The sequence below is a fragment of the Planococcus citri genome, chromosome 1 (assembly GCF_950023065.1).
Source record: "Planococcus citri chromosome 1, ihPlaCitr1.1, whole genome shotgun sequence".
Lineage (NCBI taxonomy): Eukaryota > Metazoa > Arthropoda > Insecta > Hemiptera > Pseudococcidae > Planococcus > Planococcus citri.
Window position 1 is genome coordinate 83288551 of NC_088677.1, and position 27543 is coordinate 83316093.

General features: G+C 33.8%; 3 protein-coding genes across 3 annotated transcripts; all 3 read left to right on the plus strand.

The window, feature by feature from the left end:
* Positions 1-1344: 1344 nt before the first annotated feature.
* On the plus strand, positions 1345-6331 carry LOC135838267 (lipase 1-like). Its single transcript, XM_065353877.1, has 8 exons — positions 1345-1545; positions 1633-1816; positions 1903-2017; positions 2121-2361; positions 2479-2637; positions 2765-2843; positions 5836-5978; positions 6105-6331. The coding sequence occupies exons 1-8, from the start codon at positions 1420-1422 to the stop codon at positions 6282-6284; spliced, it is 1227 nt and encodes a 408-aa protein (XP_065209949.1). The 5' UTR covers positions 1345-1419; the 3' UTR covers positions 6285-6331.
* A 2383-nt stretch (positions 6332-8714) lies between these two features.
* Positions 8715-14714, plus strand: LOC135838194 (protein yellow-like). Its single transcript, XM_065353829.1, has 6 exons — positions 8715-9155; positions 12710-12909; positions 12999-13122; positions 13224-13487; positions 13577-13863; positions 14028-14714. Exons 1-6 carry the CDS (start codon positions 8939-8941, stop codon positions 14307-14309), a joined length of 1374 nt encoding a protein of 457 aa, XP_065209901.1. The 5' UTR covers positions 8715-8938; the 3' UTR covers positions 14310-14714.
* Positions 14715-20098: 5384 nt separating this feature from the next.
* Positions 20099-27024, plus strand: LOC135838206 (protein yellow-like). The gene is made up of 7 exons (XM_065353840.1): positions 20099-20671; positions 21902-22101; positions 24709-24832; positions 25724-25987; positions 26089-26375; positions 26462-26731; positions 26822-27024. The coding sequence occupies exons 1-6, from the start codon at positions 20440-20442 to the stop codon at positions 26717-26719; spliced, it is 1365 nt and encodes a 454-aa protein (XP_065209912.1). The 5' UTR covers positions 20099-20439; the 3' UTR covers positions 26720-26731; positions 26822-27024.
* Positions 27025-27543: the final 519 nt, after the last annotated feature.

Below are 27543 nucleotides of genomic sequence, written 5' to 3' on the forward strand. Positions count from 1 at the left end.
GTTGAAATATTTTTTTTCATGAAAAATTAATTCCAGTTTCAAAAAATATATTTCTTTCTGGATCAAGAATCGATCGTGATCAAAAATCGATCAATCGAATTCCAAAAATCGATTCATTAGCGATTTCGACCTCATAATAGATTTTCGGATTAAGAACCGATCGTGATCAAAAATCGATTAATCGAATTCTAAAAATTGATTCATTAGCGATTATCGACTTCATATGATCGAACATTTCAGAAATGAAAAATCAATTCTAGTTTCGAAAATATATTTCTGAAATTATGAATTGATTGTGATCAAAAATCGTTTAATCGAACTCCAAAAATCAATTCATTAGCGATTTTCGACCTCATAATATATTTCCGAATCAAACAATCAATCGTGATCAAAAAACAATTAATCGAATTCCAAAAATCGATTACGGTTTTCAACCTCATACGAGTATGATCGAACATTTGAGAAATTAATTCACGTTTCAGAAATATATCTTTCATTGACGTTGATGATATCTTTGGATCAAGAATCGATCATGATCGAAAATTGATTTATCGATTTCCAAAAATCGAATCATTAGCGATTTTAGACCTCATATGATTAAGCGGATGAAATTTTTTTCATGAAAAATTAATTCCAGTTTCAAAAATATATCTATTTCTGGATCAAGAATCGATCGTGATCAAAAATCGATAAATCGAATTCCAAAAATGGATTAATCGAATTCTAAAAATCGCTACATTTGCAATTATCGATATCATGTAGTTGATGTAGTCGAACATGAGTGTATAATATTCTAGCCTAAAAAACAGACTTGCGAATGAAAAATCGATAGATCGATTAATCGAATTCCAAAAATCGATATTCCTGTTTGGAAAAAATTGACTAGAATTGGGCAGACTTTTTTTTCAAAAATCATCAAAATTGTAGTAAAAAAAAAAATCGTGAAAACATAGCACTTCCGTGGCAAAGTCAAACCAACTCTCATGCAAGCACAGGTACTGATTAATGACGCCATAATTTAGAGAGTAGGCTTCGAAGTACATACATAATAAAGATGACTATTCAATTGATATCCAAACAATACAACGAGTCCTTTTCATCGCATCCCTCATCCATAAAAATCAATTCAATCACAAACTACTCATACAATCTACATACATTCAGAAGAAAAATACAGTATACCAAGTCGTTCGAAATACATGGCAATGAAAACTATAAGTACGATACCTCCGGCCATGAAAAATGTTATCCATTCAATGGGGAAAATTAAGCTTATCGTCCTGACTTCTGATATGCGACTGTACTTGTAAAACGAGAACCATTTGAAAATTCTACAGTCATAAGTACAACTATCTTGATAACAAAGTTGAACGCAAACGGAAATGTACTCGTACAATTGTAAAAATTCCTGGTTCAAAAATGTCTATTTTAGATTTTTTACTGTATGTAATTTTGTCGATCTACGTGTACAGTCCGATCAATCTGACTAATGATTTCATTAATGGGCTACAAACCACATCAAATCCGGATACTTATTTAACCCCAGTAAGTAAGTGCACTGAACAACAAAATCTCGAATTTTTCTCCCCTAGAACTCTCTTATGCCTCAAACTTGAGATGATATGTATTTAGCCTCAGATAATCACAAGACACGGATACCCTGTAGAAACCTTTTATGTACGAACTCCAGATGGATTTATACTTCAGTTACATAGGATTCCTAACAGAGATGGAAATTTGCTACCGATACTTTTGGTTCATGGATATCTGGATTCTTCTTTTACATGGATTGCAGATGGTCCAGAAACAGCCCTAGGTAGGTAAATATGTATAGTAAAGCATGAATCTAAACGAAGAAATCTTAATCTAGAAAGTGTTTCAATTAATATCCATCAAATGCAGCTTACTTATTGGCTAATCAAGGATATGATGTTTGGATGATTAACACACGTGGAAATACATTTTCTCGAAGCCATGCAAATTACACTCCGATGGAGCGAGCTTTTTGGGACTTTAGGTAGGTATCAGAGAAGAGATCAATGTTCTTGAAAACTTTTGTGATAATCTATACTTTGAATAATTGAATTTAAATCCATTCCAATGGTACTTAAACTTGACAGTTTTCATGAAATGGGTATCTACGATATACCAACAACCATCGACTTCGTATTGAACAAGACAAACCACAACCAATTGATGTGCATATGCGATTCTGCTGGAAATTCTGAATTTTACATCACCTTATCCGTATTACCACAATACAACGATAAAGTTATAGCTCAAGTTAGTCTAGCGCCATTTTACCACGAGTCTCCGTCGATTTTGACCATAATATTACAGCCCATTATAGATTACATTTTGGTAATTCATACACAACTATATTACCTATCATAAGAATTTATAAGAACTTTGGAATACTTCCTGTATGTTTTTTAAAACTGTTTTTAATCATTATTTCATGCATCCATAATGACGTAGGAATACCTGTATCAGAACACGCAGGGAGCATTCCTCGAACATGATTTATTAACGAAATTAGTAGTGAAAGTTCTGACATCAGTACGATTTTTTGGCTACAGTTTATACGAGTTTGCTTTGTTAATTGCGTATGGTTGGTTGCCAAATCACGTAAACAGGGTGAGATAATGCTCATATAGATCATGTTATCTTACAATTACTAAAAATCCTGAGAAAATTTCGAGTTCTCCTAATATGGAGCTCGATGAAGTCCACTGTAACTACCCATGCTTCTTGACTGTTTCAGGAGATAATGCCAACGATTTATAATAATTTTCCTGCAGGAACTTCGGTCAAAACAACACAACAACTATTCCAATTTGAGAGTAAGAATCATTGTACCTATCATATTATATCAGAAACATTTTAGCCCGGCCTAATAATGACAATAGGAATAATTGAAACCCCCTCCCCCACCACTGAGACAACTTTTTTCTTAAAAGGGACATTCTGTTTGCTTAATATGTCTTATTGTTGATCTCTTGAATCAATTTTTGGAGTCTCTTTCAGCGCATTTTTAGATAGTCCAGTTTTGAGAAAATTGTGAAAAAGGAACAAAATGTAGCATCTTTTTATCACAGAAAAATATGAAAATCCTCTTGGACGTTCTAAGAAAGTTCAAAATCTCCATCAATCGATTTGAAAGGCGAAAATAAGATTTGAACCCAATTTCAGCATTTTTATCTCAATTTGACCAAATTTCAAGTTTTCAATAAAAAACCAAGCAATTTTGAATTTTTTCAAAATTTATTAAAAATTAAGAAATGGAATTTTGAGATTAAAAATTTGTCCTAGTGGTGTGTTTTTGTGTGCTTTTTCAGCTCTCCTTTGATTGATGCGAAAATAATTTGCTGTTTGGGACTTTTGGAAGAGGGGGAAGAGGTTGAATCGAAAAAAAAGTTTACCCAGAGCGAAAGATACATGAAATTGAATCCGGCCATGCTTAAATCCCAGAGGAAACCGGGGTTGAAATAGATAATTTGAGTACTTTGGGAATCCTAAGTCTAAATATGCGCAAACGCGATATCAAACTCAATGGGATACAATTTTTTACAAGTGTGCAGATGCACAAACGGGCTATTGATTTTCGGCCAATTTTTTAAAACTAGATCGAGAGATCATCCAAAACTTCATCACGCAGCCAAAATTTCAAGAGCTGAAGTGAGCTTTTCGATAGTTGGTGAATTTTTAAAAATAAAATTTAGGCCAAAAATGAGAAAAAAAAAACAAAATTTTACCAAACTGATCTAGAAAGCTGAAATTTGGCAAATATCCTATTTTCGACTCGACAAATCCATTGGAAACGGTTTCAAGCCATTTTGAGTAGTTCTGGAGCCTCCAGCATATCTCTGAACCTTGAAATTTCCACAAAATTTCGCCATATGAAATTGAAAATCCGAAATTCACGCTACATTACAACTTAAACATGCCATTAAGTCGACTGTTGGTGGATTTCAAGTTGTTTTGAAGCCTCCAGCGACTATTTGGAAAATACTGGAACCTACAGTCAAGTTTTCAATGATCGAAATTTCCATAAAATTTTACTCAACAGAGTTGGAAAGCTGAAATATTGATAAAGTTTGGAGGAAATTTAAAGTTTCAAAAATCTACTGGAAGCTCCGAGAACTTTCGAGAAGTCTCTGGAGGCTCCAAAATCACTTAAATCCACCAGCAGTTGACTTAATAACATGTTTATGTCGGAGTGCAATACGAATTTCAAATTTTCAACTTTATGATGAAATTTTGTGGAAATTTCAAGTTCCAAAAATCTGCTGGAGGCTCCAGTAATTTCGAAAAAGTCGCTGAAGGCTTCAAAACGACTTGAAATCTACCCGTAGTCGACTTTAATACATATTAAAATTAGATTACAGAATAAATTTTGGCTTTCCAACTACATTTGAAAAAATTTTGTGGAAATTTGAAGTTTCAAAAATCTGTTGGAGGCTCCAATAATTTTCAAAAAATCGCTAGAGGCTCCAAAATGACTTAAACTCACCGGCAGTTGACTTAATAGCGCGTTTATGTTGAAGTGATGCGTGAATTTCTGATTTCCAAATTCATTTGATGAAATTTTGTGTTCATTTCAAGTTCCAAAAAACTCCTGGAGGTTCCAAAACGGCTCACAACAGTTTTAAACTGTTTTAGGCAGATTTTTGGAACTTGAAACTTCCACGGCATTTCATCAATTGCTAATGGAATGCTGAAATTGAGCATTGAATAATCTGCTGGAGGCTCCAGTAATTTCCAAAAAGTCACTGGAGGCTCCAAAACGACTTAATATCTACCTGCAATCGACTTCATACCAAATTTAGATTAGTTTACAGAATAAATTTCGGCTTTCCAACCGCATTTGATAAAATTTTGTGGAAATTTCAAGTTCCAAAAATCTACTGGAGGCTCCAGAACTGCTCACAACAGTTTAAAACTGTTCCCAGACGATTTTTGGAACTTGAAACTTCCACGGCATTTCATTAATTGCGAATGGAATGCCGAAATTGGGCATTGAAAAATCAGCTGGAGGCTCCAGTAATTTCCAAAAAGTCGCTGGAGGCTCCAAAAAGACTTAATGTCTACCTGCAGTCGACTTCATACTAAATTTAGATTAGTTTACAGAATTAATTTTGGCTTTCCAACCGCATTTGATAAAATTTTGTGGAAATTTCAAGTTCCAAAAATCTACTGGAGGCTCTAAGAATTTTCAAAAAGTCGCTGGAGGCACCAAAATGACTTGAAACCATCAATAATCGACTTCATAGCGTGTTTAAGTTGGAAATCAGCGTGATTTTGTGAACATTTCAAGTTTTCAAAATCTGCTGGAGGCTCCAGAACTGCTCAAAACTGGTTGAAACCGTTTCCAATCAATTCGGCAGGTCGAAAGTAGGGAATTTTCAAAATTTAAGCTTTCCAGGTCAATTTAGTAAAATTTTGATTTTTTTTCTCATTATTAGTCGAAATTTAATTTTCAAAAATTCACCAACAATTGAAAAATGCACTTCAGCACTTGAAATTTTGGCTGGAGATAAATTGTTGCATGCTTTTTCGATCTAGCTTTATCCAGTTTAAAAAATTTCGTGGGGGGTCCTAAGTTGGAAATCAAAATCTGCGATTTCGACTGACCTGTCAATCAAAACGGCCGCCATTTTGTTAGCAAAGGCAAACTTTTTTTTGGCAAGTCAACTTCAAAATGTTCCTTAGGACGTTTTCTTCAAGAAAACATCGGATCGGGAAGGGGGTGCAATTATTCCTATTGTAATATGATGGACTATGACCGTTAATGAAAAACTTGACGCACCTAATTTTGTCTTCCCAAATACCCAGATTCTTTCAGTTACTTTGATTACGGTTTGAAAGAAAATCAGCAAATTTACGGCACACCTTCGCCACCGAAATACAATATCAGTAATATAAACATACCCACAAGGATCTATCACGCATTACTAGACATAGCATCAAGTCTCAAGGTAAGAGGGTCCAGAGGTGTGTTCAAAAATCAAAATGATCACACCAAGTTGGCATCAGTGTAACGTGTAAACTCCGAACATTCATAAAAATCGATATCTAACCCGAATCATTTTTAAATTTTGCAGGATGTGCGATCATTGTACAGTAAGCTTCCTAAAAAGGCCGGTTTGATAGAAATATCTGATTTAGGATTCACTCACATGGACTTCATTTGGAATAAAAATGCCAAAAAACTAATGTACGATGATGTGATACAATTTGTAAATGATGTGCTCAATAATAATGCTTCGAGCACAATCACCTGAACATTAACACCAATGCTTTCAATAAAATAATAAAAAAAATTGTTTAATGTATGAACTAAAATTGGACATAAATTGGTAATAAAATACCCGATGCGAAGTTCAAAGACTTGTTACAACCATTGTGGATATCTGCGATACTTTAAAAATACAAAACTGGGATTCACAGCTCGACTTTTTGGGTACCTCTACTTATAAAATTATACATCGCACCGCTGAACATCAATTTCAATGCATTAAAAATAAAATAAAATGAATAAGTACAAATTTAATCATTTTTCCACAAAAACAATAACCATATCGCCTGCAATAAATCCAAATACCACCCATTTCGCTTCGTCATTCATGCAGTGAAAGGTAGAGAAACAGTGGCGGATTTAACATGTACTCAAAAATGCAAATGCGTACTGGGCCCCCCTGGCTGTGGGCCCCTAAGGTAAATGATGGGCCCTTCATTTGAACCTTCAACTTGATGAAAAAAATTGGGAATAAAAACTTCACAGTGACGAAAAAAATTAGCAACAGAGACAAGACAGGAAACATGATATAAATTACGTTAAGAGTAGAGAGTGGGCAGTGACGTCGTGATAGGGGGTGAGTCGCCCAAGTCAAAAATCCAGTCGTTCAAGTCGTCCTATATTCGTCTCAGTCGTCTAAGACGACTCCTGCGTGACGTCAGAAATTGTCGGAAAAATCTTTACTTTGTCGACAAAATCATCCATCTATTTTCAAAATTCTTATTTTTTTCAAAAACTTTTGCCCTCGTTTCTCAAATTATTCATAATTGTGCTTGAAAAGTATTTTTGTTCAAACTTTAAAAGATGTCAGTGGTGGAAAATCTGACTTTTCACTTCAAAATTACTGCTGTTTAACTTCTTGAAACTATAAATTTTGAAAAGCTTTTGCCCTCGTTTAAAATCTCAAGAAACCATTGATAAAATTCAGAACCGAATTCTTACATTAAAATTGACGTTGTTCTACTTATCAAATCACAAATTTTCCAAAACTTTTGCCCTCGCTTCGCTCGGGCCATTCCTGGTGTTCTTTTTAGAAGTGTTACGAATATGAAAATTAAACTATTCTTTCATCCAAACTTGATGTTGTTCTACGTTTTAAATCATAAATTTTCGAAAACTTTTGCCCTCGCTTCGCTCGGGCCATTCAAAATGCTCCTTTTAAAAATGATAAGAAAATGAAAATTAAACAGAAAAATTCCAGAAATACTTACTCATAATACTCAAAGCGTATGAAAAATGTCAATTTTTCATTTTTTCTGAATAGAACCACTAGATTTTCAAAATTTTTTGATGCCACAGTGATCTCATTGTCAGCACGTTGAAATCGTCGCCCCCCCCCCTGGAGAAACCCTTCCCGACGTTACTGAGAGTAAGGGGGCTTATTCTGAAGTGGGCCCTTCTGAAGTGTTTTGCGTACTGGGCCCACCCCCCTTAAATCCGCCACTGTAGAGAAACAACTACTACGACGTCTCAATATTTAAATAATCTCATATTTTCCATTCCAAAAGAACAAGATCATCAGCTGAATTTCCATTAGCATTAGCGTAGATAATGATCCATTTAAGTACATCACGTTGACAAAAAAAAAAATTTCTAGACCAGCACACGACTCACAAGAGAAATAACCAATAAGTTAATCGAAATGGAAATTACTATGGATTTGTGACACACCATTAAATATATGTATCGAAGCACTTCGAGACCTTTTGACAAGGCTCAACGTCTTGAAAACATATATAAAATCAAGATCATCACTAACCTCGACCAGACAAGTCGTTTTTCCACGAATATTCCAAAGTCAGTCATTCACTGTAATATCACGAATATTGGATTTTAAAATATTGGTTTTATACCCTTCTGTTCGTCATTAGGTACTTATATTCGTAGCTAGCCATACGAGTACCTATTTCTACCTGGACCTGGCCAATAGCCATTACATTATCCAGATCAATACCAAGTAATTCAAATGAATCTGTGTACCTGGTGCCTGCATACACCATAACTACCTACCTGCTCTTTATTTAAATACCTCCATAAAAATCATTAAAAACCGCACATCAAAAATGCGATAAACCATATCGTCATTTTTAATTTCAATTTTCACATCGTTGAACTTGTTATTTATTCGGTCCGTTCGAGAGATAAAATAATAATATAATAATACCCCAACATAATATCAGCTCGCTTTTCTCTTGTACTACGAATTTTTGTTACGTTTGGTTTTTTCCTCTCCTTTTTTGTAATCTTATTAAAATTCTTTCGGATTAAAAAAATAAATAAATAAATATATAATCTAGATCGAACGTATTTTCCACTTTAGCCGGGTCGGTAAAACAGAAATCTGCTGTCCTGAGTTCACCATGCAATGCGTCAACAATATTCCCGTTTTTTATACAAAACTGATATCGATGGGTATATAAGGGCAGGTAGAGTATAATGAGCTGTGAGTATAGCCATCATTTATCACGTCTTGAAAATGGCATCCATCGTCGTGAGCTAAATCGGTTTACAAAATTATCAACATAATAGTGATTAGCCTAAGTATTTTTGCTGCGACGACGCTTCAGACTATACATACAAATTTAGTATCTACTTTGAAATCGGTGTCGAGATTTTTTTTTAAAGATTTCGTGATAGAAAATGTCGACCAGAAGTGAAATATCGATGTATTTTTTAGTTTTATTGGTTTTGAATTTTGGGGCTATTCGCGATTGTGAATGTCACAATGTTCTCGCTCCTTATGCTTGGAGAGAAGTGAATTTCTTGTACCCCAGTGAGGCTGAACGGGCCGAAGCTATCGCGAATGGTAATTTTGTGCCTGCGAATGTTCTCGTAAACGATGTAGATGCTTGGCCAGGTAAGTTTTCATAATTTTATACTAATAATTTGTAGAGGTAAACGAGAGAGGTGGGGGGGGGGGTTAATGTAGTAGCCATTTTTATATTTTACATCGAGGGCACGTTCCAAGGTTCCAAATCAATTTTTAAAATCGTTTCAAAGAAAATTAAAATGCGGGAAAAAGGTCATTTTTAGAAACAGGCGCTGAAAAATACCTTATGTAAAATGTCAAAGTCAAAAAGATCCTAAAAATTCTAAAAATTGAGGGAAAATCGGGAATTTTCAAAAACTTACAACTTTTGTACGGGCAGTCATAAGGACAGAAAAAATGCCTCTAACAAAAAAACATTTAAAAATGGTTTAGTTTGAAAACAGAGATCGAGTTAAATATGATTCAAAAGTTTTAAAAATGAAAGAAAAAAATCAAAATTGTAAAAAAAAGAGAATAATTGGAAAATTTTAAAGCATGATTGAAAAAATGAAAAAATGAGCTTTTTTACGATTTCGACAAGAAGCAGGACTCTTTTTTCAATTGGAAACTGGGACAAAACCAAGTCCTTCACATATTTGGTAAAAAGCACATTTTTACAATCTCGGCCAAAAAGCAGACTTTTTTGAAATATTATCAAAAAATAATTTTTTCCTATTTTGGCAAAAAATTAGAACATTTTGACCAGAAAATCCTGGATTTTTTTGAAAATTTTGGCAAAAAAACAGGACTTTGTGACAGAAACCACGCCTTTTTGTGGTCTTAACAAAAGCAGGATTTTTGCACAATTGGCATAAAAAACATAACTTTTCTATTATTTTTGCAAAAAAGGCACGACTGTTTTAGTAAAACAAAAATTTTAATTATCTACCTACTTCATTTTTATCAAAATTGTAGAATTTCTTGACAAAAAGAACAAAACAGTACTGCTTTGAAATTTTGGCAAAAATAGGTCCTCTTGGAAATTTGGACTGAAACAATAGGGACAAAAAACAAATTTTTTTGCAATTTTGGCTCAAATAGAATTTTTGCAACTCTGACATAAGAAGCATGTACTTACATTAATTATTTTTTTGTTATGATAAAAAAGCAAAACTTCTGGTAAAAAGGTGGACTTTTTTGTAATTGAAAAAAAAGTCTTAATTCTTGCAGATTTGGTAGAAAAAGCAGGACTTTTTGACAAAAAAAAAGTTTTTTGCAATTTTGGAAAGAATATGATTTTTTTGCCTTCCTTATTTGCAAAAAAGTCAGTAGGCAATTTTTCATACTTACATAATTATAAACCCACAATTTTTGTTAATTTCGACTAACTTATGACAATTATTAGGCGAAAAAGCCAAGTTTTCTGCAAAAATTTGGAAAAATTATGACTTTTTTTTTGACTTTTGACAAAAACCAAACATGACATTTTTGTCATATTTTGATAAAAAACACTCAGCAATTTTTCCTTTGTTTTGGCAAAAAATAGGACTTTTACAAAAATCGTGACTTTTCTTCTGTTTGTAAAAAAAATTAAAATTTTCAATTAAAAAAAAAAGATTTTAGTGCAATTTTGGGGAAATTTTTTTTTTTTGAGATTTGAAAGAAAAAGCAGGACTTTTTGACTAAAGAACAGGTGTCTTTGCAATCATGAAAAAACAGGATTTTTTTTTGACAAAAACATTATCTTTCTGTAATCTTGAAAAAATTACAGGCCCTTTCATTTCTGTTTTAATATAAAAAAATCAACATCACTTTTTTGATTTTGGAAAAAACCATGACTTTTTTTGTAATTTTGACAAAAAACGTGACTTTTCTGTTTCGGAAAAAACGCAAAATTTTTAGTAAAAAAAGACTTTTGTGCGATTTTGAAGAAAAAACATGACTTTTTGACAATTTTTAGCAGAAGAAAGTGGACTTTTTGGAAAAAAAGCATAGTTTTTTTATAATTTCGACAAAAGTTATGACTTATCCGATTTGGTAAAAATAAAAACAAAATTTCTGATGAAGAAGTAAATTTTTGAGAAATTAAAAAAAACACAACTTTTCCATAGTTTTTTGCAGAAAAAGAAAGGTAATTTTGGGGAAATTTCGAGTTTCGAAAATCTATTGGAGGTTCCAGTAATTTTCAGAAGATCGCTGGAGGCTCTACAAACGACTTGAAATCTCCCTAGCTGTAGTTGACTTAGTAGCGTATTGAAATTAGTTTCCAGCGTAAATTTCGGCTATCCAACTCCATTTTGATGAAATTTTGTGGGAATTTCGAGTTCTAAAAATCTGCTGGAGGCTCCAGAACTGCTCAAAACGGTTTGAAACAGTTTCCAATCGATTTGGCATGTTGAAAATAGGATGTACTCCAAATTTCAGCTTTCTTGGTCAATTTGGCGAAATTTTGATTTTCAAAAATTCACCAAAAATCGAAAAAGGCACTTTAGCACTAGAAATTTTGACAGGTGATAAATTGTTGCCTGATCTTTCGGTCTACCTTTGTACGGTTTGAAAAATTTTGTGCAAGTCCTATGTTGGAATGCAAAATCTGCGATTTCGGCTGACCTGTCAATTAAAACGGCCGCCATTTTGGAAGTAGGGCCACTTTTTTTTTGAGTACAAGGGCTAGAAATGTTCCTTAGGGCTCCCCCTTTAGAAAAAAGTTATCCCAGAGGATCGACGGGGGGGATGATAGATCTTTAAGCCCCCCCCCCCGCGACTAACTATTTTACAAAGTAAAATAATGTTGTTTTTTTTTTTCAATTTTGGCATCAGATATGTATTAGGTAAGGTACTTGGATTTTTTTACAAACAGCATAGATTTTTGCAATTTTAAAAAAAGGAGGATTTCTTACAATTCGGGAAAAAAACAAGATCTCTGAAATTTTGGCCTAAAAGCTGTAGTTTTCTGTTTTTGCAAAAAAATCAGAACATTTTGGTCAATAAGGTGTGATTTTTTTTTTGCAATTATGGCAAAAAGCCTTATTTATTTTATACGTACCTTGTTGATTGTAGCAAATTTGAAGATAAACATGACTTTTTTGCAGTTTTGGCAGAAAAAGCAGAGTTTTTTGTTCAAGAATAAGCTTTGTAAAATTTTGGAAAAAATGCAAAATTTTCATTTTGAAAAAAAAACACGACTTTTTGGCATTTTTTGGCAGAAAAATCAGGATTTTTCGGTAAAAAACATGTGTTTTTTTCAAATTTTGACAAAAAGGTAAATTACTAAACAACAGAACTTTTCAACTAAGAACAAGTTTTGTAAAATGTTGAAAAAAATACAAAATTTTTGGCAAAAAAATATTTTCAAGTAGGTAATTTTGAACAAAAAAAAGACTTCCTGACTAAAAACACATTTTTTAAAATTAAATTGCGGAAATGTAAACTTTCAGTAAGAAATAATTTTTGGGCAATTTTGAAAAAAACATGATTTTTTGCAAACTTGGCACAAATAGTAGGACGTTTTGGATAAAAACATTTTTTTTGAAATTTGGTAAAAAAAAAAAAACAAGACTTTATCATCACTAGAAATTTCATCACGATCGTGAATGTTGAATTTTTCAAATTAACCCCTATATACCTACTTAACCCATCTCGTTTTTCTTGTATGTTTTCAGGTAATATGAAAAATGAAAACGCCGCAGAGCAACGTGTTTTCGTCACAACTCCTAGAGTCACAAATGGTATTCCAGCGACTTTATCAATAGTGACAAATCTGCGAAGCAATGACTCTTTCACTCTGTCACCATTTCCAAGTTGGGCATCTCAGACAATAGATTCAGAATGTAACGGGATCGTCTCAGTCGATAAAATATATGTAAGTATCATAATAAAAATTGAGCAAATATTTTTAGAAATTCGATATCAGGAAACAGTCTATAATAAAACGTACTTTTCAATTTCTAGATTGACAAATGTGGATTGCTATGGATCATAGATACAGGCGTGATAAACGGTTTCTTCGCCCCTACCAGATCTTGCAGACCAAAAATACTGATTTACGATTTGAAAAATCAAGATACTTTAATAGGTAAGTTATCTGCAGGAATGCCTTCCTAGACTGTCACTAGATACTTATACTTATCCTATGTTGTGCATTGATTTACACGATACTTAATTTTTTCTCGGTAGAACGTTACGAGTTTCCTACAGGAGTCTACCTTGACCGAAGTGGTTTCACGACCACCGTCACCGATTCCAGATCAGACAATTGCAGAGACTCCATCGCGTATATTGCCGATCTAAGTGGCAACGGTTTGGTGGTATTCGATTTATACCAAAGAGCTAGTTGGAGAATAGATCACAACTTTTTCTACGCATTTCCTCGATTTGGTACTTTCACGATTGCTGGCCAATCCTTCGATTTGATGGATGGTATCTTTGGACTGGCCTTAGGTAATTAATGACGAAGAATGAATCTAGAGGTATTCTAAAATAAGATGAAGATGGATCAATTTTTATCAATTTTTTCGTACATTTTATAGGACCAATCCAACCCTCCGGAGACCGTACCCTATACTTCCACAGTTTGGCCAGTATCCGAGAAAGCTGGGTAGCTACTTCAGCCATCAGAAACTCCACTCTGGTACGAGATCCAGACTTAATCCGACAACGTTTCCATCTATCGCCGGAATTCCGCCAAGGTCAAAGCTCTCTGGAAGTAATGACCGAAAACGGCATACTCATCTATAGCGATGTTATTCACAACTCATTAGCATGTTGGAACACAGCTACTGAGCCGATCAAAGAGAACACCCAAGTTATTTACGAGGTACCTAGACCAGATATACCTAGACCTAGACCTAGGCGATTATAAATTTGCATACTCAGATTATTCAATAACGAGATTATTATTTTTTTTTTCAATACCATTATCGAAACGTAGTTACTCGTATTCGATTTTATTTAATCCTTTTGTCTTTTCTCTCTTTGCAGAGCTTCGAACATTTACAATTCGTCAGCGGACTCAAACTGAAAGGAGACAGCTTATGGATCGCTACGAATCGTGTCCAGACTGTCCTATCTCGTACAAATATCACCACAAATACGGCCAACGATTTCCGTATGAGAATTATAGTCATCCAATCCATTACAGAATTACTCAAAGGAACCAAATGTTTGAACCCGATTCCATCTATTCCGCCTCCTCCTAAGAGAGGACCCCTGGGCATGGGACCTCCTCCGCATCCAGTGTACCCTAGGCCAACCTTGATATAATATTCTTATTAAAAGTCTGGATGGCGTTGGCTTTTATCCTTGAAAGTATTATTTTCAAAATCGACGTACGAAGGGTCTGCGGAGTTCAAAAAGCGACTACGTAAAGAATGAAATAACACCAGGATCGTGAAAATGTCGACTCTGCGATTTTTCGTTGGAATTTGGTAGTTTTATCATTTTATCGAATTTTTCGACTTTAATTGGTTCCTATGTACATATCAATTTATCGATGAAAATTGTTCGCAATGTAATAAGTAAATACAAAAAACACATTCCGGCGTCATAATCATAAATTAACTGATAATGAAGTAATATTCAACATACGTGAATAATTGTTTATCAAATCGTTGTAAACTTTTCGCTATCGCAATCAATAAATGATACATTTTTCAATGTATGTAAGTATTTGTTTGTTTTCATTTTATCATCTGCACTGAATCGACCAAAAATGAACTGAGGTTATTTGAATTTTCTGAAATTTTTTCACAAGTTTCATTTCGTCAATCCAGTAAAATAACCACCTTCATTTTTTCATTTCCATATCAACTCTTCAGCAGGGCCGTCGAGAGGAGGGGCAAAGGAGGACGTTTGGCCCGAGCCCAGGCTTTCTGAAGGGCCCGGCAAAAGAAGGGCCTGTGATGAAAGAAACCGTTGTGTTTTTACTTCTCAAAACACAAATTTTCGAAATCTTAATTTCTGAAAAAAGAAATACGTAGGTATAATCAAACTTTTAAAGCTTTAAAGTGAAAAAATAAATTTTTCGCATTTAAAGTAACATTTTTTTGCCTCTAGAAATACTTGACCATTTAATGCAAAAGTGGTCACATGTGACCACAGCTTAAAAAAATGGTCACTGATGGACTGATAATCGACCAATTGGTCACAAAATGTTCTTTATACACATTTACTCAATTTTAGATTTAAATTGATATTCATTTCATAAAAAAAATCAATTTGCATAAAAATTTACAAGTTTGCAAAATTTCCAGTCAAATTATTTTTTTCAAAAAAAAGGTCCAAATTTATGCATTAAAGGGACAATTTTAAGACCTTTCGACCTCACTTGGGCCTGTTCTCTTTTCTATTTCAAAATTCTTCTTCTTGGTGCCGTTTCACCCCAAAGGGGTATTGTGACTATGATGCACCAGCCGCCGCAACATTTCCATGACAACGATATACCAGCCCCTCCAACTGTCTCTGTTTAGGGTGCTACTGATGCATGCTGGGAAGCTGCGTCCAATGGCCTTTCGGATGGAGTCGGAGTCTGTCCATCTCATGGGAGAGTGTCCACGCCCTCTTGTTGCTTCTACCTTGCCTTGAATGAATAGGGACTCTATCACATCTGCCCTTGTGACATGCCCGAAGTATTTGAGGATTCGGCTGAGTACCACTGCCAACAACCTTTTCTTGATACAGATTTCCCCCAGGACGGGCACATTGGTCCTTTTCTTCATCTGTGGGATCCGAAGCATTCTCCTTCAGCACCACATCTCGAGCGTATCAATTTTTCTTCTGTCTCCCTCACATACTATCCAGGTTTCTGACGTGTAGAGAAAAACTGAGAAAAGTAGAGTGTTTATAAGCCTTATCTTCAGAGTCTTGCTCACTGCTGCATCTAACCACATCTTCTTTAGACGAGACGTAGCGCTTTGTGTGATTTGCACTCTAAATCTTATCTCAGCTTCACTGCCTTCTTTGTAATCAATAATGGATCCCAGGTAAGTATACAAATTGATTAACCACTTCGATTCCCTCAATTTTCTGGATTTCAGGCGAGTTGTTCTCAGGCCGATTCACAATCATGATCTTCATCTTCACTTTATTTATCAACAGGCAATATTTTGCATTAACCTCTTCCAGACATTTCAGAAAACTGGTCATATTTTCAACACTTGAGGTGATGAGGGTTGTGTCATCAGTGTATTGAAGATTTCACATGCGTGCACCTCTGATCAATACTCCACCCTGCCACTTGCCTGAGCCATCGTCATCGGCACTTTCTGATACAATTACCTGCAGCATCTCACAAATTATATATTATTCTCAGTACGCATAGATTAAACAGGAGTAGGGACAGAATGCAGCCCTGTCCAACTCCTCTCTCAGGGTGGAATTTCTCTGATGTTGTTTCTCTGTTAATTCGGACATGTGCCATGCTCTCCCCCCTACAATTGTTTCATCAGCCAACACCCTAAAAATATCCTTCAAAGCAATTAAATAGGCTATAAGTAGGTACTGGAGCTGAAAACGGTACTTGCTAGCAGCGGGTAACTACTGTACCCATACTGTAAATTCCAGCTGCTCGCTAGTAGCTGGTAGTGAGTTGGAAAAATTTCACACCAGTTCACATTGTAGCTGGTAGCATGTTGTATGCATAGCAGGTGTATCTGCATTATGTCATCATCATCAACAATCACTATCAAACGTCAATTACACGCACCTACGACAGGTGCCAAAATGAAACTCCCCCCACTTACACATTATCAAGTTTTGAAGTGTGTGCGCAGACTAAGTGCGAAAACAATCAGGTTGCGCTCTCTATACCCTACTATCTGCACCAGAATCAACTTGATACCAGCTACTGATGGATTAACCAGTATTTTAGCCGGATACCAGTTAGAGGGTAGTGTAACTGTTCTCAGCTCTGGTAGGTACCAGAGTCCTGCACGGTGTAGTTAAAATAGCTGGATAACTGCCGAAGCTATCGGCTAATTTAACTACACGTTACTAACTGTAGTTAGTTTTGTCGGCGCGCGCAAACCGACAAATAACTAACTAGACTACAACTACCTGCCGATGCAGCGGTAAGTTAGCTTCAGTTCTGTAGGTGTGTCATCAGTACATTTTGGTGACTCATCAAACAAATAAGAAAGAAGCAAATGTTATTTTTCCGATAAGAACACGGTATAATCGCAGGTAGTGTAGTTATTTTAACTACAAGTTAGTCAATGGTTACGTTATATGAGTTACAAATATTATCACACTGGCCGGTGCGGTTATAACCTGCCGTTAGGATGACTACTAACCATAGCTATCCGCGCTCGACGCGCGACTAACGCAGATCACTTTTAACTACACCCTGCAGGACTCTGGTAGGTACCTATTAAAGCCTGGAACAATGGCATTAGTGATGTACTTATAACAGCTATTGCATCGCTTAAAAGCGATACCTGTTAGTAATTGGTATTGACAAATGAAACTCAAACCTGTTAGTTGTTACAATCACTTTTTATTAAACGATTATTTCAGTATTGCTTATGCATTAGCAAAGAAATCTTATCTGTTGTATGAATACATGAATGGTTGCGCACGCTTATATGAGCTTTGGGGGCGTGTATGTGTGAGAGTCAGTATCCAAAAGCAGTATTGATACTAACAGTTCTAACAACAACGTGTTTCAAATAAACTTGTTAGAAAACGATGTGAATAATTTGCTGATATGAAAAACCTGTTACTAACAGTATCATTAACAACTTCTAAGCGATGTCGTTGTAGCAACTAACGACATCGCTCGTTCGGGCTTTAGTACCTATGGAAAAATAAAAAATTTTTAAGTGTCCAAAAATAAACTCATTGCATAAAAAACATCATTTTTAGTTCACTCAACATACAAATTTTCATAAGTTTTCGTCCTAGCTTTATTCCAGGCCTTTCCTCTTTTTTTTCAGAATCTACTTGCTAAAAAAGACATCGTTTTTATGCTTCTTGTAAGGGTAAGGGCACCAATTATGGACCAGTCCGCAATATGGACCAGCGCCCGTTCTCGTTGGTAATTAGCGCAATCGGTCAGGAAAAAATGTATTCTGATGTATTTTTCATCAAAAAAACGAATGAGACAAAAATTACAACTGTAAACTCAAAACTCACTGAGAAATTTACAAAAAACTGTTTTGAGACACTGAAAAATTTTTTTAGTGTGTTTTTCAACTTTTATTAAAATATATATGTGGTGTAATTTTCTAAATGTCAATGATGTTTATGATATCAAAAAAGGATGTAGTTTCTGCTGGAGTGATCAGTTTTTGCTAAAAATGAGAGTATGTACAGAAATTTTTGGTGCAAAATTTTTTTTATGGGGTGCGCTAATATGGACCACCTGTGATATTGAATTTTTTACTCATTTTTTTCAGCCACTGAAAAGGGGAATGCTTGAAATACTTTTTTTTGTTCATTTCTACTAATAAATATGTTTTGAAACGTAAAAATATGTTTATTTTGAAATTATTCTTTAGGTGGTCGATATTAGGCGTTCAAAATTTTGAACTGTCATTTTGACACTCGTCATTCAACAATTTGAAAAAAATTATTCAAAATTAACCTGAACTGCTGAGAATAAGTTTTTTTTGAAATTTTATAGGTGGTCCATATTAGGCGTCCAAAATTTCGAACTGTCATTTTGACACTCATCACTCAACAATAAAAAAAACATACTTAAAGTTGACCTTCACCCCTGAAGTTTTGTACAGTGTTGGTGGAAGGATGGAACTTCATTTTAAGCCTTTGTGGAGGTTTCTACGTCCTATAGTTTTCAAGTGGCAATCCTCCAAAAAAAAGTGGTTCATATTTGGTGCCTCTACCCTTAATCAAATATTCAAAAATTGTTGCCCTTGGTTCACTCGGGCCAATCTGTTTCTTGTTTCAAAATTTAAAAATTCACATTTGGGCCCCTCAACATCCAAAAACAGAAAAATAAATGAAAACTTTTAAACCAGTCGACAAATTTTCAATCGACCCCCTCTCAAAAAACCTGTATATATGGTGTAAGGGGAGTGGTGATACAAAATTCAGATTTGGATACAACTGCGGATACCATTGAGAAAAAAAGTCAAGTGAAGGTATGGTCTATCTAAAAGTCTATCTTCAAAATTGAAGGGGCAAAATACGTTTTCAAAATCCAAGAACCAAAATCCATTTTTGACCGTAGGAGTATTCAAAATTATAAAATTGGTCGATTCTCGTGGTCAATTTTCCGATTTTGTGAAAAAAATTACACTCAAGTCCTCAAAATTATAAAGTTGTAAAATTTGCAGACTTTAAACGAAATAATGATTACTTTTTGAAAATTAGCCGACTTTTTTTGATAAGTTTTTGTGTGGGGGAGGGGAGGTGGAACCAGGGTTCCATCCGTAGGTTTTTCTCTGCTCAGAACTTCCTTAGCCTCAGCTCTCCATCAATTTGTTGAAATATGAGCGAGACCAGCTGAACAAAAGGAAACCGAGGGAAATTTTTATGAAGACGTTCTTCCTTCCGAATTCATACCTTGTCAATAAAAAATAGAAAATTACGATGAATGTAAGATGGTAATTTTTCCATGGATAGAAAAGACTCAAAACTGAATAGTAAGTAGTAAAAAAAACTATTTCAACAAATTTGTTCTTTAATATGATGGGAGGGCCTCCAGAAGTTGTTTACAAAATAATCCCCAAAAATATGCGACCAAAAAATACTTCGATAAACAGAAATATCCTTTTTTATATTTACATTTGCGTACAATGTTACCTACTTGTCTCCGATATTTTGATCTCAAAAAAAAAAAAAAAAAAAAAAATAGAAAACCCAATTCTAATAAATCACCTGTTCACATAAGTTCATACACTTTGATGCACTACGATTTGATTTTTTAATCTCTTAATCGACGAATACTTTCAACCATGTGTGGCACACCCTTGAACCTATTTTGATCGGGTTTTTACTTCTTTTCTTTATCATACTACTATAATAATGTACCTTGTCCGTCTTGTCGTGCCGCACCTTAAGTACCTATAACTTATTATTTTTTATTCAAATTTTTCGACTGTAAAAATATTATAATGATCTTTCTGCGGGCGTATTTTCCATTATACGAACGTCACTGCATGAAACTGCCCTACTCCTTCCATTAAATAAGAATTTGCGACGTTTAAGAATTTTCATCTTGATAAAAATAGCTCATATTCGGTTCTAATTCATACCTGGATAAAAGACTACAGTATAACTGCTGAATTTGTGAAATGTGAATTTTACACTCGATTGTAAAGATATTAACTTAATGCGATTTTATAACAATGTGAATGCGTTATTTTAGATTTTAATTACCTATCAATTTTTTCGACCAATTCGATTTACCTACCAATACCTAGCTGATGCCAAAATGAAGGCTAAACGTGATACGAGATCGATATCGTTTTTAACGTATTGTTTATTTTTATTAATTTTTAATTTCGGCAGCATTCGAGACTGCGAGTCGCAAAATATTCTAGTTCCTTATGCTTGGAGAGATGTTGACTATTTATATCCTAGCGAAACAGAACGCGCTGAAGCTATTGCGAATGGCAGTTTTGCGCCATCGAACGTTGTAGTAAATGATGTCGATGCTTGGCCTGGTAAGTATTTATGAGACAAAATATAAATTTCAATTTTTCAATGTAAATTAATATACCAAATAATGTCGATTTTATTTCAAAGCTTATTAATGAGACAATTTTACGAATTTTCATTTGGTTCCTATCGAAGCTAGGAGGCTGAATTTTTTTTAAAATCGAAAGCTCACAATGAGTACTTCACGAAGAAAATGTAGTGTGGGACTAATTTTGATTTTGAGGACCTCGAATTTGGGGTAAGGAGGTCTGAAATCGACATTAAAATTTTTTTCAACAATTTTTTTTTTTCAATTGCATTTCAACCCCAAATATCAAATTTGAACTGATTAGAGCCCATATGTGCCGGGATATGCTCAAAAACTCAAATTTTTGGACCCCCTGCAACGTTATATAAATTTTCATCCGGCACTTGTTGAAGCAAAGGAGCTGATTTTTTTCAGATTAAAAAGATCTCAACAAGTACATACTTTGCCAGAGAACCATATCAAAGGTCCCATCTTTATTTTAAAGGTCCCAAATTTGGCGAAGGAGGTCCTAAAATATCGATAAAAATTCATTAGAAAGCAATGAAAAGCCAAAAATAATTATTTAAAATGTAAAAAAAAAAAAATGTGAGGTAAAATTTTCAAGTTTTTCGGACATTTTAAAAAGCTAATTACTAGTAGAAAAAAATGTCATCAATTTTTTTTATTTCAATTTTCCGAGCAAATTCATTCATTATTAGAGAGATAGTTTCAATATTTTCGTCGACCGTATATAATGGACGAATAATTCAACGGTGAAAAAATGACAAAATGTGACGGCTAGATTTTGGATGCAGAATCCAGGAAACCTTCTGCTCATGCGCCAAACATGACACTTACAGTGCTGGTGGTGAGAGAGACGGTTTACTGGTTGAACATGGGTTGAGCCAGTGAACCGTCTCTCTCTCCACCAGCGCCGTAAGCATCATGTTTGGCGCATGTGCAGATGGTTTCCTGGATTCTGCATCCAAAATGTGGCCGTCATTTCCTGCGATTTGAATTATTCGTCCATTATATACGGTCGACGAATATTTTAAATGCGATTCTGAGTTTTATGGTATTCAGGATGTTCCTAGTATCAGAGAGGAGTAAAGGGTGAAGAGATAATCAAATTTCATTATTTCTTTCTCCATGCAAACTATTGATAGGTAGATTTAAATAATGCAGAAGTGAAAAAAATTACTCTTACATCATTACCTATGTATTTTAGGTGAATTGAGGAATGATAACGCTGCCCAGCAACGTATTTTTGTAACAACTCCAAGAGTAGCACCAGGAATTCCTGCAACTTTATCAACGATCACAAATATACGAAACAACGAGTCATTCCTGCTGTCTCCATTTCCAAATTGGGAATCTCAGATTGTCGACGAAGCATGCAATGGGCTCGTCTCAGTCGATAAAATACACGTAAGTAACTACATATTTTACACTCTATTGGATCGGATCAAATCATTGTGAGAACATTTAATTTGAAAATTTCGAATTATCAATACCAAAATTGTGAATTTCTGACTTTAAAACTGAGAACTTTTGATATCAAAATTGAAAATTTCTGTCTCGCCAAAATTGAAAACTTTTAACATCACAATTCTGAATTCCAAAATTGAAAATTCTTGATTTAAAAACTTGTCATTTCTGACTTCAAAATTGAGAGTTTTTTATTCAAAAATACAGAATTTCTGACTCTAAAATTGAGATTTTCTTGTAATTCTTGATTTAAAAACTGAAAATTTCTGACTCCAAATTGAAAATTTCTGACTCAGATTTTTTGATTTCAAAATTGAGAATTTCTGACTCAAAATTGAGAACTTTTGCTATCAAAAATTTTGAATTTTGAATTCCAAAATTGTGAATTTCTGACTTTAAAACTGAGAACTTTTAATATCAAAATTGAAAATTTCTGTCTCGCCAAAATTGAAAACTTTTAACATCACAATTTTGAATTCCAAAATTGAAAATTCTTGATTTAAATACTTGACATTTCTGACTTCAAAATTGAGAGTTTTTTATTCCAAAATACAGAATTTCTGACTCTAAAATTGAGAATTGTTTGTAATTCTTGATTTAAAAACTGAAAATTTCTGACTCAGATTTTTTGATTTCAAAATTGAGAATTTCTGACTCAAAATTGAGAACTTTTGCTATCAAAAATTTTGAATTTTGAATTCCAAAATTGAAAATTTCTGACTTCAAAATTGAGAGTTTTTGATTCCAAAATACAGAATTTCTGACTCTAAAATTGAGAATTCTTTGTAATTCTTGATTTAAAAACTGAAAATTTCTGACTCAGATTTTTTGATTTCAAAATTGAGAATTTCTGACTCAAAATTGAGAACTTTTGCTATCAAAAATTTTGAATTTTGAATTCCAAAATTGAAAATTTCTGACTTCAAAATTGAGAGTTTTTGATTCCAAAATACAGAATTTCTGACTCTAAAATTGAGAATTCTTTGCAATTCTTAATTTAAAAACTGAAAATTTCTGACTTCAAAATTGAGAGTTTTTGGTATCAAAAATTTTGAATTTTGAATTCCAAAATTGAATATTCTAGATTTAAAAACTTGAAATTTCTGACTTCAAAACGTGAAAGTTTTTGATTCCAAAATACACAATTTCTGACTCCAAAATTAAGAACTTTTGGTATCAAAAATTTTGAATTTTGAATTCCAAAATTAAAAATTCTTGATTTAAAAACTGAAAATTTCTGACTCCAAAATTGAGAAATTCTGACTTCAAAATTGAGAGTATTTGATTCCAAAATTGGGAATTTCCGACTCCAAAATTGAGAAATTCTGACTTCAAAATTGAGAGTTTTTAATTCCAAACTTGAGAATTTCTGACTCCAAAATTGAGAATTTCTGACTTCGAAATTGAGAATTTTCGACTCCAAAATTGAGAGTTTTTGGTATCAAAAATTTTGAATTTTGAATTCCAAAACTGAAAAAAACTTGAAATTTCTGACTTCAAAACTGAGAGTTTTTGATTCCAAAATACAGAATTTCTGACTCCAAAATTGAGAAATTCTGACTTCAAAATTGAGAGTTTTTAATTCCAAACTTGAGAATTTCTGACTCCAAAATTGAGAATTTCTGACTTCAAAATTGAGAATTTTCGACTCCAAAATTGAGAATTTCTGACTCCAAAATTGAGAATTTCTGACTTTTTTGGTATCAAAAATTTTGAATTTTGAATTCCAAAACTGAATACTTATTCTAGATTTAAAAACTTGAAATTTCTGACTTCAAAACTGAGAGTTTTTGATTCCAAAATACAGAATTTCTGACTCCAAAATTAAGAACTTTTGGTATTAAAAATTTTGAATTTTGAATTCCAAAATTGAAAATTCTTGATTTAAAAACTGAAAATTTCTGACTCCAAAATTGAAAATTTCTGACTTCAAAATTGAGAGTTTTTGATTCCAAAATTGGGAATTTCTGACTCCAAAATTGAGAATTTTCGACTCCAAAACTGAGAATTTCTGACTGCAAAACTGAGAACTCTTGATTCCAAAAGTAAGAATTTCGGATTCACCAAAATTGAAGACTTTTGATATAAAAATTTTTGAATTCCAAAACTAAGCATTTTTTATTTCAAAATAGAGAATTTCTGACCTCAAAACTTGGAACTTTTGATTCCAAAATTGAGAATTTCTTACTCTAAAATTGATAACTTTTGATATCAAAATTTTGAATTTTTAATTTCAAATTTGACAATTACTGACTTCAAAATTGAGAACTTGTAAGTCCAGAATTGAAAAGTTCTGACTTCAAAATTGAAAACTTTTCATTTTAAAAAAGCAAACAACTTCAACTTTAAAAAACTTGCGCCTTCAATTACAAAATTGCAAATTTTAAATCCAATGTTGAGCATTTTTTCATTTTTAAATTGAGAATTTTTAATCTCGAATTTTATTCCTAAATCTAACAGTTTTTTGATTTTATATTTTAATTCCAAACATCAACCGTTCTTTCCAATGTTTTTTCTATCTCACGATGAGTATTTTTACAATTTCAGATTGACAAATGTGGTCTTTTATGGATCACCGACACGAGCGTAACAAACTTGTTCACAGGACCTCGAAGAGTCTGCACGCCAAAAATTTTAATTTATGATTTGAAAAATGGCGATACTTTGGTGGGTAAGTGAAAAACTAAACAACAAGGAAATCAATCTTACAAAAGGAACCTTCTGAACTGGCACTCTCTGATTACAACTTGACCAAGCTATCGATCGAAAGAACATGTCCTAAAACCGCAGGAACTAAAATTTCAGATCCTGAAGTTCATTTTTGTATTTTTTGGGAATTTTTGAACATACAAAAAATTCAAAAAAACTGTTGGATCATTTTGAAGCCTTCATTGATTTTTAAATTTTCCCCCAAAATTCGAAAATGACCCTAGAAGGGCCATAAATGAACTTTAGAACCTTGAACTTTGGTCGGTGCTTGTTGGACACACTCTCATCACGCCATATCTTGCCAAAAAATCACTCGATGCACTTTCTTTTAAAAGTTTGATTTTTTTCACACTTTTTCAGGAATTTATAAATTGGTCAAAAATTCAATTTTGGACCGGAGCTCTTGGAATTCTGCAATAATCACGTTAAACGGCCCAGAGGGTGCCCAATAAGCACCGACCAAAGTTATAGGTTCTAAAATTCATTTTTGGGCTCTCCAGAACGATCTGAAATTTCTGGAGAAAACTGAAAACTCGCTGGAGACTTCAGAATAGTCCTACACTAGTTGATTTGTTCTTTTTGCTCGAAAAATTATATTGTATGAAAAAATTTCTAAAAATTTCTCTTAAAACTGTTTTTTTTTTGAATTTTTAAATTTTTCAAAAATTCGCCAAAAATTCAAAAATGAACTTGAGGATCTAAAATGTTGATCACGAGGGGTTTTACAACATACCCTTTTGATTTAACTTGAATTTAATCAAATCAAAAGTGTGCCTGCTCAAAAGATACCCCGTCAGTCAGTTGAAATTTCAGTTTTCATCACAATTCATAATTTTTATAAATTTCTTCCCAGACAGATACGAATTCCCAACAGGAGTCTATCTCGATCGTAGCAGCTTAACTACAACTGTAACCGACTCCAGAACGGATACTTGTAGAGATTCCATCGCTTACATTTCCGATTTAAACGCCTACGGTTTGGTTGTATTCGACATGAGCCAGAGGACAAGCTGGAGAGTAAATCATAACTATTTCTTTCCAAATCCCCTCAATGGATTTTTCACCATCGCAGGGGCATCTTTCGATTTAATGGATGGTGTTTTTGGATTAGCTTTAGGTAATAAACACCTTCTAAGTACAAATATCATAAACATGACTTTGGCACCCTGAGCAAATAAAACTCAATCACTGATACCTACCTCATTCCACATATTTCAGGACCCATTCAAACATCAGGAGATCGACTCCTATACTTCCACAGTATGGCCAGCCTTCGAGAAAGCTGGGTACCAACTTCGGTGCTGAAAAACACCACTTTGATAACAAACAGAACCGCCATCAGGCACCTGTTCACAATCTCGCCCGAATTTCGCGAAGGTCAATGCACTCTGGAAGTGATGACCGAAAGTGGCATCCTCATATACGCCGATGTAATCCGAAACGCGATTGTTTGTTGGAACACAGCAACTCCACCACTTAGATCAAATACTCAAGTTATTTACCAGGTATTCTCTAACCATTCTTTGCCATCTCTTTTTCACTGTAATTTTCACCCCTCGATGCTAACCAAGTACTTATACAATATTTTCAGCACGACGAACACCTACAATTCATAAGCGGACTGAAATTGAAAACCGATACATTGTGGATCGCCACGAATCGCATTCAGAATATATTTTCGCCCTCAAATGCCACCAATGCCAGGAATGAATTTCGTATGAGGGTTTTGGTCGTTAAATCCATCTCGGAATTGCTTCAGGGCACTAGATGCGTGTCATCTGGTCCTAGTCGGTCGCCAGGGTTACCACCTCCATCGCCACCGAATCGTTTTGGAGGAAGACCATACTAATAGTTTACAAGTGTATGTAATATTTAATATACGTAATCCGCCACCAATTTACATAATACTTATGTAGCTATTTGGCACTTACCGATAATTGAATATCCGCAGGTTCTTGCTGAAGATCAAGGCAAAGGTTTTCGAATCAATGTAAAAACATCCAACGTTGGGTGATAATATTAACTACGACAAGATGAGCAGAGCCACTCGTATGCAGATATGTTAATATGTATTTGGTATTTTCTCGAGTCATGAAATGTAATCCACGGTACATCTGTTTGTAAATCATAACAAAAAAAACACATAAATTAGAATCATGTGAATTGAAGAATTTTAAAAACAGATAGAAAAAGAGATACATTCTAAGTGTAGCTGGCAATAAAATTATTTAATCGAAATTTTAGAAGAAAAAAATATATGCTTGGAATACAAAACTGTGGGTTTTTGGAATCAATTGGTTTTTAAAATTTAAAAAAAAATGATTGAAAATTTCTCAATTTCAGTTTTGAACTTTCAACTTTCAATTTTGGGCCAAAAATCCTCAATTTTGCAATTTTTGTAATAAAAACTGTCGGTTTTTGGAATTAATTAATTCACTATCTAAAATCAAAAAAAAAAAAAATAGATTTACAAAATAAAAAATCTTCAATTTTAAAACTCAGTGTTGGTTCTTAGAATAAGAAAATTCCCAAAAGAATCAGAATAAATTCTCAATTTTAGAACAAAAAATTCTTCATTTTAAGAATCAAAAATTTCCACCTTTGCCAAAAATTTTGTACTTTGTGATAGAAGATGCTTCATTTCGGACGAGAAATTCTCACTTTAGAACCTAC

Bases quoted from the DNA above. Each gene is read 5' to 3' on its own strand.
- LOC135838267 (XM_065353877.1), top strand. From the start codon at position 1,420: ATGTCTATTTTAGATTTTTTACTGTATGTAATTTTGTCGATCTACGTG. The intron at 2,018-2,120 runs GTAGGTATCAGA...TAAACTTGACAG, and splicing joins CGAGCTTTTTGGGACTTTAG to TTTTCATGAAATGGGTATCT. The intron at 2,844-5,835 runs GTAAGAATCATT...CCAAATACCCAG, and splicing joins ACAACTATTCCAATTTGAGA to ATTCTTTCAGTTACTTTGAT.
- LOC135838194 (XM_065353829.1), top strand. From the start codon at position 8,939: ATGTCGACCAGAAGTGAAATATCGATGTATTTTTTAGTTTTATTGGTT. The intron at 9,156-12,709 runs GTAAGTTTTCAT...GTATGTTTTCAG, and splicing joins CGATGTAGATGCTTGGCCAG to GTAATATGAAAAATGAAAAC. The intron at 12,910-12,998 runs GTAAGTATCATA...TTCAATTTCTAG, and splicing joins TCTCAGTCGATAAAATATAT to ATTGACAAATGTGGATTGCT.
- LOC135838206 (XM_065353840.1), top strand. From the start codon at position 20,440: ATGAAGGCTAAACGTGATACGAGATCGATATCGTTTTTAACGTATTGT. The intron at 20,672-21,901 runs GTAAGTATTTAT...TATGTATTTTAG, and splicing joins TGATGTCGATGCTTGGCCTG to GTGAATTGAGGAATGATAAC. The intron at 24,833-25,723 runs GTAAGTGAAAAA...ATTTCTTCCCAG, and splicing joins AAATGGCGATACTTTGGTGG to ACAGATACGAATTCCCAACA.